We start from the raw sequence: 8827 nt of genomic DNA on the forward strand, positions 1-8827 counted from the left end.
TATATTTATATATAATTTTTCTCTTTCTTATTTCTGAATCATGAGGCATTTCACATTCTGGGGTAAAAGTTACTCAAGACATCAAAATGTACAAATAACTTGAATTCATATTTACTAGAAGTTTCCTGTGGAAAACCACCAGGGTCAGAACTGGGTCCTAAACTYTTTTCACTTTACATAAATGATTTATGCAACGAATCTAATTTGTTAACATTTACTTTATTTACTGATACATTRTTTTGATCTGGTGAGTTTGGAGCAGCAACAGTTTAATGGAAGGAGAATTACAAATATTAATGATGTGACACAAATAGATTAACACTAAATTATGGGAAAATTTTATTTAGTAACAAGAAAATAAAAAATGAAAAATATCACTCAGCAAACAATTACATTGTAATGATTTTATTGATGAGGTAAAAGCTAGAATGTAAAAATCTATTGCAATGTTTTCCACAACCAGTTTTTCTGAACATTAAATCACTTTACATGTTTTAATGTTGCTAATATTTCCATAAATGAATTATTGTGTGTTGATCTGGAGAAACTCATAGAAAACCAACACAGAAGAAAATGATCTGAATTATAACTGAGTCTGATTATTTAATTTAACTAACGAAATATTTCTTACAGTGCAAACTTTAAAATGTTCWGATTTAGTAGAGATCAGAACAATATTGATTATTTACAAAGTCTATAATAAACTCCTTCCATGGTGTAAAGAAACATTGTTAGAAATGAAAGACACAAACAAGTTTTAAAGACACTATATGATTAGTTTTGTAATTGACAGGACCCCAATTTTTTTTCTATTTCTATAAGAAAATAAAAAGTGGGAGGGCCCCTGTCGGTCAGAGGCCTTTGGAATTGTCTTAACGTTTCTATACGGTGCTCCAGATCATAACACATAGCAAAAACGCTAAACAAAAAATTTGCTTGAAGTGATTATAATATGACGTATGATTGAACGATTAAATCCTCCTTGTTTCTGTATTTACATCAGGTTCTCCAGTCRGGACTCATCTGACCCATAAACAAAATGTTTGGTCGTTCCTTTGGAGCTTCCATGTGAAAAGAAACCAAACCACCAGAAAACATTACAAGATAACAAACTTAAAGGACTATAAAGGTGAACACACTAAGTAAACTGTAACTCTACTAAGGGAGCATTCACACATCCCATTTTAGTCTGTTTTAATCCAACTCCAGTCCATTTGCCAGGAAAGTCCGGTTCGTTTGGGGAGGTGTGAATGTTTAACCAAATTCGGATTCGGACCAAAAACTGGACTCTCGTCTGTCTAAAAACCTCAATCTGGGTTCTGTTGAAGTGAACTCTGCCAGACCAGTAGGAAGTGAACTACAACGCAGGGCATTCTGGGTAAAAACATCCAAAACAAACCTGCTAGCCTAGCACTAGCAGGAGAAATAGCTTGTGTCCTTTTGCCAATGACAAAAGAGAAATATAATATAATATAATATAATATAATATAATATAATTTTATAAAGAAGGAAGTTGTGCTTGGTGTCTTCAGAGGTTTCCGTGTTGGTTCCTTCAGTGTTTCTTGGTTCAGCACCCCCACAGGTGAGGAGGGGAACATGTTTTCAGAGGGTTTGGTTGGTGTGACAAAATGCAGTGTGTGAAAGAGAACTGCAACAGCTGAAAATGCAACRACAGAACCAAGTATACTGGACCACCACCCTGACTGTACCAATGAGAACTTTAAAGGGAAACCTGAACTGAATCACATCTTTTATACAAGCAGTTGCCTACTTGATCTCACAAAACACAGCAGTGGACTGCGATGTCAAGCTGTGATAGGCCCTGAATGCAGCACAGAGCGGCTGAGTGAACGTGGTCTGGACTCTGTGAAGAAGCGCCATGGCTTCAGAGACACTGTAAAAGGACAGAAGTCCTGCTCTGTGATCCAGGTAGACTCCTATTCTTTTGGACTGTGGACCTAAAATCGGAGTTACGCTGTTATTATGTCTGAATTCACGCAGAGACTCTGAACACAGCAACACCCAGGACTTGTCAGTTTTCCCAAACTCGCTATTGTCTCCCGTTCTKCTGATAGTTTTGTAAGCGACTCCAATAAAAGCCCCCAACCCGCTCCACTCCACCTCCCAGTAATGGCGTCCAGTCAGACACTCTCTGCTCAGGACCTGAGATCTGTTCTGAAACCGCTCACTGTGGGCCGGGTACAWCTGCTTTATACTTCTATACGTYGCTCTTCTATTCCTCTCAGATAAAACTAGCTGCATGTTCACAGTGTTTGGATCCAGAGTGATTGGTTGGGAGAACTTTAGGAAATCTGCTCTGGCTGTCAGCTCCTCCAGTGGCAGTAAAATATCCGGATTAGCTACTGCACTGGAAACTCTGGGCCAGTCTTGACTGAGAAAGCTCTGCAGTTTATTTCCCACCTCTGAAATCGTCTCTGCAACGTCCTGGAAGTAGCGCCGCGTACGCTGCTTTGGGAGAGATGTCTCCACTCGTTCTCCTGGACCGGAAAGTGACGGGAACATGTGCAGGAACTCGATGTGGTCCTCAGTTTGAGAGAGTCGCTCCAGTTCAGCGTCTTTTCCTCTCAGCTCGGTGATCTCCTTCTCCAGCTTTTCCAGGAGTTTCTTGACCCGATTCTCCTCCGTCTTCTGCTGATTCTCTATTTGCTGCTTGATTAAAGACTTTCTACTTTCAATCAGACGAATCAGTTYGGTGAAGGTCTTCTCCGAGTCTGTCACGGCTTTATCAGCAGATCGGCTAATCGCTACCAACTCCTCCTGGAGAAGCTTAACGTCTTTTTCACAATCYTGTAGTTGCTGCTTCATTTTTTGCCGACTTGGCGTGAGTTGTTTTTGTCTTTCTGTCCTTTCTGCTGCAGCAGAGATGGTGGAATGGTCTTTGTGATCATCAAGGGAGCACAGATAGCAGATACACTGCTGGTCGGTGCGACAGAAAATGGCTTTCAGCTCTCCGTGTCTGGAGCAGATGTTCTCCTGGAGCTTCTTCGACGGGTTGATGAGTTTGTGATTCTTCAAGGCGGGAAAGTCCCAGTGAGGCTTCAGGTGCTGCTCGCAGTAAGAGACCAAACACTGCAGACAGGACCGGAAGGCTTTCAGCTTCCTGTCTGTGCAGAAATCACAGGCCACATCTTCAGGTCCAGCATAGCAGTGATCCGCTGGAGTCACTTGGAGTCCTATTTTCTTCATGTCATCCACTAACTCTGCCAACACGGTGTTCCTCACCAGGACAGGCCTCGGAGTGAAGGTCTGTCTGCACTGAGGACAGCTGTAGGTTTTCCTCTCCTCCCTGTCCCAGTGGTTYGTTATGCACTCCATGCAGTAGCTGTGACCGCAGGGGATCGTCACCGGGTTCTTCAGAGGATCCAAACAGATCGAACAGGAGAGTTTCTCCCTGTTAAGCGTAAATCCTGACAGAGCCATTTCRCCTCCGTCACAGTGTCAGACTGAATGTTGTTCAGTCAAACAGAGAGAAGAAGGGCTGCATTTTTTAAATTTCTCCTGCTTCCTGACAGAGGAGTGGTTCGAATGAAGAAGTGAGTCTTTACTTCCTGCATATTTGTAAGATGACAGAATGACAGTAGCATTAACATACAATCTCCATTATTTAAACGTTTGCAGTGAAAAATGTCAGAAACTAAACACCTCCTCCATTTCCATTGGTTGTAATTGAAAAATTTGACATTTCAAAACTAAATTTGCTCAAAAGAAACATTTTTTGATAGAACATTTTGGCCTTGGAAGGAGGTGGATTTGATTGGCTGTATTGAAATTAGTTTATTTTGTAAAACTTGCCACTGGAGCAAGATATGAAGACGACAGGAAGTGGCAGGAGGATGATGGTGTGGCATGTTTTTTAATGACTTATCATGTGAGCAAACTTATTCACATGTGATTTTAATTTAAGTTACTTCTATATATTTCCAATGGAAACAATTGAATTGTGAAATTGAGTTTTTATTCTATTATCAAAATAAAGACAAAATTTTGTGCCCATTTTTAATGGAAACGCAGCTCATGTGATTCTGTTTTTACTGACCTGATGGAGCCGGTTCTGTCCAAACCTCCACAGGAATGAAGATGATGTTCTTTCTTCATCACTCAGCCATCAGACTGGTTTATCTTGATTCTATTCTTTCTTTGTTTAAACGCATATGACAAGCTGTCTGGTTATGTAAAGAATCCGACTTTGCTAATGCAAGAAATTTCTAAAAATCTATTTTAATATTTTATTCTCTGTCATKGGCCCAAAGTTAGGGAACGACTTGCCTTTGCAGGTCAGAGAGGCYCCTTCACTGTCCACTTTTAAAGTGCGTCTTAAAACCCATCTATTTTACTTGGCTTTCAACTCCASCGGGATCTAGTTTTAAATTGTATGTTTGTTTTTAAACTGTAAGTTTTTATTTTTTATTGTCATGTTGTGTTTTAATGTACAGCAATTTGCATCAGCTGTGGTTGTTTTAAAGTGCTTTATAAATAAAGTTGGTTTGGTTTAAATAACCTGAGTGGTTCATAAGTTCAACATGTTAAACTCTGCAATTTACTTAACAGACGTTGGAAGCCTTAAATTTGCGAAAAAAATAAGATCAAATGTCTATTAAAATAATTTCTCTTCATTAAGTTTTCTCCAAACTTTTATTTTAGTCTTACTGTGTTTTCACACCTGTAGACCTGCTTCGATTAGGGACCAAAATTGCGATATGTGTTATATTTTCAGTCAGTCCTTTTAAATACAAAGCATCTGTAAAGTATATATATTGCTTTACTTTTTCCACATTTTGCTATTTTACAGCTTTATTTCAACTTGTATTATTATTCCACAAAATTCTACACACAAATATAACATGAAAATGTGGAAAAAAGTCATAATTCAGTGGGAGGGGGGGGGGAGGTTGTAATTCTGAGAAAGAATTTCTGAGATTTTAAATTCTGAGAAAAAAAAGTCAGAAATATGGAATTATAAAATTAGAAAAAATGAATTCTGAGATTAAATTCTGATTTTTTTTTAAACAAAGAATTGTGGTATTTAAGTTAGAAGTCTAAATTTCAAAAGTAGAAAATGTTCAGTTTTTGAAACTCTAGAAAATTTTAGATTWATCAAACAGAAAAAGATTTTTTTTCTTTTTAATTTTCAAAATATTTTTGAGCTCAGAATTTTTTTTTTCCTCCAGAAAATTTCTGAGATTAATCTAAAAATGTTGAGTTTGGTTTTAGCAGATTTGGAGCTCCAAAATTTCAAAAAAAATTCTTAGAAAACTTCTTAAATTAACCTAAATATTGTCTTGCAAATTTTCGACATTTGGAGCTCAGAAAGTTTTGTTTTTTTCTATACATTTTCTGAGCTTTTTCTGGAAGTTATTAGACTTTTAAAACTTAGAAATTTCTGTTTTTTTCTTTAATTATTCTTAAAATTACCTTGTTTTTTGCAGAAATGCAAAAAAAAACAAGGTTATTTTTTCTTGCAGTCTCAAAACATGACCGTTACCTTAGGGGTGACCAAACACTTTTGCACAAACCATTTTAACCATAAATCTTTTTATTTATATAACAATACATGTTTTTCAGTAATAGCAACAGAAAACGTTTAGAGTTCTGCCTGAAAAGCCGCAGACACCAGCACCGATGCACCCATTATCGGACAGCCGTCCCGCCGGCTCACAGCGCACCCAGCTCCCGCTGCAGCCGCTCCTTCTCCCGCTGGAGCTCCGCGATGCTCTGGCGGTTCTGCTGCAGCCGGTCCTCGAGCCACTGCAGCAGCGGCCCGCTGACGGCGGACATCTGGCTGCACAGGTTCTTGGTGAACACCGAGCCGTTGTGGATCTTGGTGACCGGGTCCAGGTGGGACAGCCCGTGGATCCGGCGGTACGTGTCCTGCTCCTCCTGGCACAGGATCCGCGGCAGCTCCACGGCGGACTCCAGGCACGCCTTCCCGATCGCCTCGCGCGGAACCACGTGCACGGGAATCTCCACTCGCTCGTACTCGGAGCCCTTCTGCGCCTGCGCGGACTGGAAGCAGGTGTAGAGGACGCGGCCCGTTCTGGTGTTCTTGTCCTCGATGAAGCAGGAGAAGATGAGCCCCACGAARCACTGGTCCAGCATCTGGTACATCGCCTGGGTCCGCACGTCGACGTGGGACGGCCACACCGTGATGTGCGGGTGGGAGTGGTACCAGCCCACCACCCGCATCGGTCTGCCGGTGGAGTCCGCCAGCCGCTCCGCCTCGGTGGAGGCAGCGGACAGCTGCTCCGGGGAGATCTCCACCCGGTCCTTCCGCTTGTCGGASCGGCGGAGGATGATCACCGAGTGGATGTGGACGATCCGGGACGCCTCCACCTCCCCGATACATAAACCCATCACCTCCTCCTTCTCGGTGCTAAGCGCGTGGTTCATGCACACCAGGAAGGCGTCAGACTCCAGGTGGACCGCGCTGACGGCCATTTTTTATCAGAAAAAACAGGTTTCTGTCACCGGGAAGAGAGGAAAACAAAATAACACGAAGGCACGCGCTCACTTCCGGGTTTCTCTACTTCGCTTTTATCTGCTTTAGCGCCCCCATCGGGTCCGGCATGGTTCTGCAGTGACTTCATTAAAGTTTGCCATATTGTTAGCAGATACCAAATATCAACAAAAGAAAGTTATGTGTCATTAATTTAATAAAACTGAAAATAAATACAGAAATAATTTTAAAAAGTTTTTTATATAATTGAACATTACTCATTCACAGAATATATAAATAACAGACATAGAATTGTGAAAAACAAACTAAATTGAACTTTTTATTTAATTTTTTTATGTAACAGAACACGGAAAATTCCCCACATTTATCAGCATTATAAATAACTTACCTAAAATAGCGACATTTAAAACAAAAACCTAAACAGAGCTTTTTATTTTAAGTTTTTTTAAATATAATTTAACATTTAAAATATTTTAGATATTAATGGAATGCATAAATTGCAAACCTAAAATCTGGGGAGGACAAAGAGAGGAATAAAAAATCAATTAAATTGATTCATAATATTACAGGAACATAAAATATTTTAGTAAATATTGAAATTATTCTTTCTAGTTTTTAAAATGAAATCAAATAATTTACTTGAGGCACATTTACTGAATATATATTATTAATTTATTTCTGTATTTACAGTTTGAATAACACATTTAAACAATTATTTCATAAGTTATTTGTTGTCACTGTTGCTTAAATATTAAATGATGAAATATTGCCCTGTTTTTTGTTTAATCCTTTTTTAATTGCCCTGTAGGCAGAAATGTATACATATATATATACATTTATTATTATTGATACTTTAATTAAAGATGGGTTGTACAAGTTTATGTCATGGGGGGAGGGGGGGCACCGATGACATGTTCTCATACACCTCAGAAAGTTTGTAGTTGCGSCCCTGCTGTTGTTACAACTCACATCTGCATATTATCAGGTTACAACTACAGATTTATTTATTTTAAACCTTCATGAGTTAAGCAACCTAATCAGTAAATAATTTAAAATAAAATCTGAAAAGTGTGGCATGCATTTAGCCCCTTATTTTTGATGCCCATGAAAGAAATTCAGTGATTTATGGGTGACCATCTTCTAAATGTTTTTAAAAAAAAACATTTTTCTAAAATAATAAAATAAATCAGAGTTTGCATGTCGAGTAGAGAATCCATGGCTGCTTGATTCTTGACCTCTGGTCGGCTGGAAGATCTGGTTTTGGTCCACAGAGGTTTGGTTTCAACATGATATTTAGAAGGTTAAAGTCCAGGATGATGACATCACAATTACATCACAATTTTTTTTAAATTTGGAAAAAAAATTAATGTAAATAAAAAGTGAAAAAAAGCATAAATATTCAGGCAGTGGTGCTTCCAAGAGGGGCCCAGTGGGGGCCCAGGCCTCCCCTGGAAAAACTCTGTGCCTCTCAACCACCTCATGCAAAGACGCATAGTGTCGCCTTCTTAAATCAAGACACAAATGTAAAACTCAGTAAGTCGTAAAAATATTTTAAAAAGTTATTTTCTTAAGTATCATTATTATTTTTACTTATTTTCAGTTCTATTTGTTTACAAAAAACTTATAAACAAACATGCAACATCAATGAGACATTTAAAAATGGCCCATTTTTTATTTACTCTATTTTCAGATCTGCCGCTCAAATTTTAACTATTTATTTTATTCAAAATAAAATAAATATTATTTACTGAATTGACAGACATGTTGTGTCAATTCAAAGTTTAAATATCGCCTGATATTATTTATTTTAAATTGTTTTATAATCCTGTTGTGGGCAGCACTATGAAAGTTTTTCAGCCGGGGTGCCGGGCCAGAGAGGGCGCCAAAATGTGACTTCAAGTCTTTATTTTCTGCATTTAACAGCTTTTAGTGTGTAAATGATACAATCAATAACAGATGCACAGCATTGATTAGGCTCAATGTTGGGAAGGAGACGTTGTCCCATAAATTCATCCTTTATTCCCAGCAGATCCACTGAATAAAACTCAATCTGAGCAGTTAAAATCCCTGCAGATGTTAAAATGTTTTCAACTTTAAAGAAACATGTCAGATAAAGTCAATAAGAATAAAGAGGAAGAGAGAAAGTGGGAGGAGGAGGAGGAGGAGGAGGAGGAGGAGTCACAGCAGATGAAGAGTTTTTCAGTTGGCATTAAAAGCTGACGGGAACCGGAGTGGTCGTCTCCACATGCTGCTGTTTTGTGGATTTTTGTCCGCGCCGTCACAGCCTTCCTGTTGCCAGGCGATGAGCGCGGCTCGGATCCATGACAAGCAGAAGCTGCGGTGGTTCTGGGA

General features: G+C 39.0%; 2 protein-coding genes across 2 annotated transcripts; both read right to left on the minus strand.

Annotated features, from left to right (window-relative positions):
• Positions 1-1605: 1605 nt before the first annotated feature.
• LOC103473911 (tripartite motif-containing protein 16-like) lies at positions 1606-3515 on the minus strand. Its single transcript, XM_008424560.2, has one exon. It carries the CDS (start codon positions 3439-3441, stop codon positions 1768-1770), a length of 1674 nt encoding a protein of 557 aa, XP_008422782.1. The 5' UTR covers positions 3442-3515; the 3' UTR covers positions 1606-1767.
• A 2021-nt stretch (positions 3516-5536) lies between these two features.
• On the minus strand, positions 5537-6624 carry brcc3 (BRCA1/BRCA2-containing complex, subunit 3). Its single transcript, XM_008424562.2, has one exon. It carries the CDS (start codon positions 6454-6456, stop codon positions 5674-5676), a length of 783 nt encoding a protein of 260 aa, XP_008422784.1. The 5' UTR covers positions 6457-6624; the 3' UTR covers positions 5537-5673.
• Between the last annotated feature and the right edge of the window lie 2203 nt (positions 6625-8827).

Source organism: Poecilia reticulata, linkage group LG12, assembly GCF_000633615.1.
Source record: "Poecilia reticulata strain Guanapo linkage group LG12, Guppy_female_1.0+MT, whole genome shotgun sequence".
Taxonomy (NCBI): Eukaryota; Metazoa; Chordata; class Actinopteri; order Cyprinodontiformes; family Poeciliidae; genus Poecilia; species Poecilia reticulata.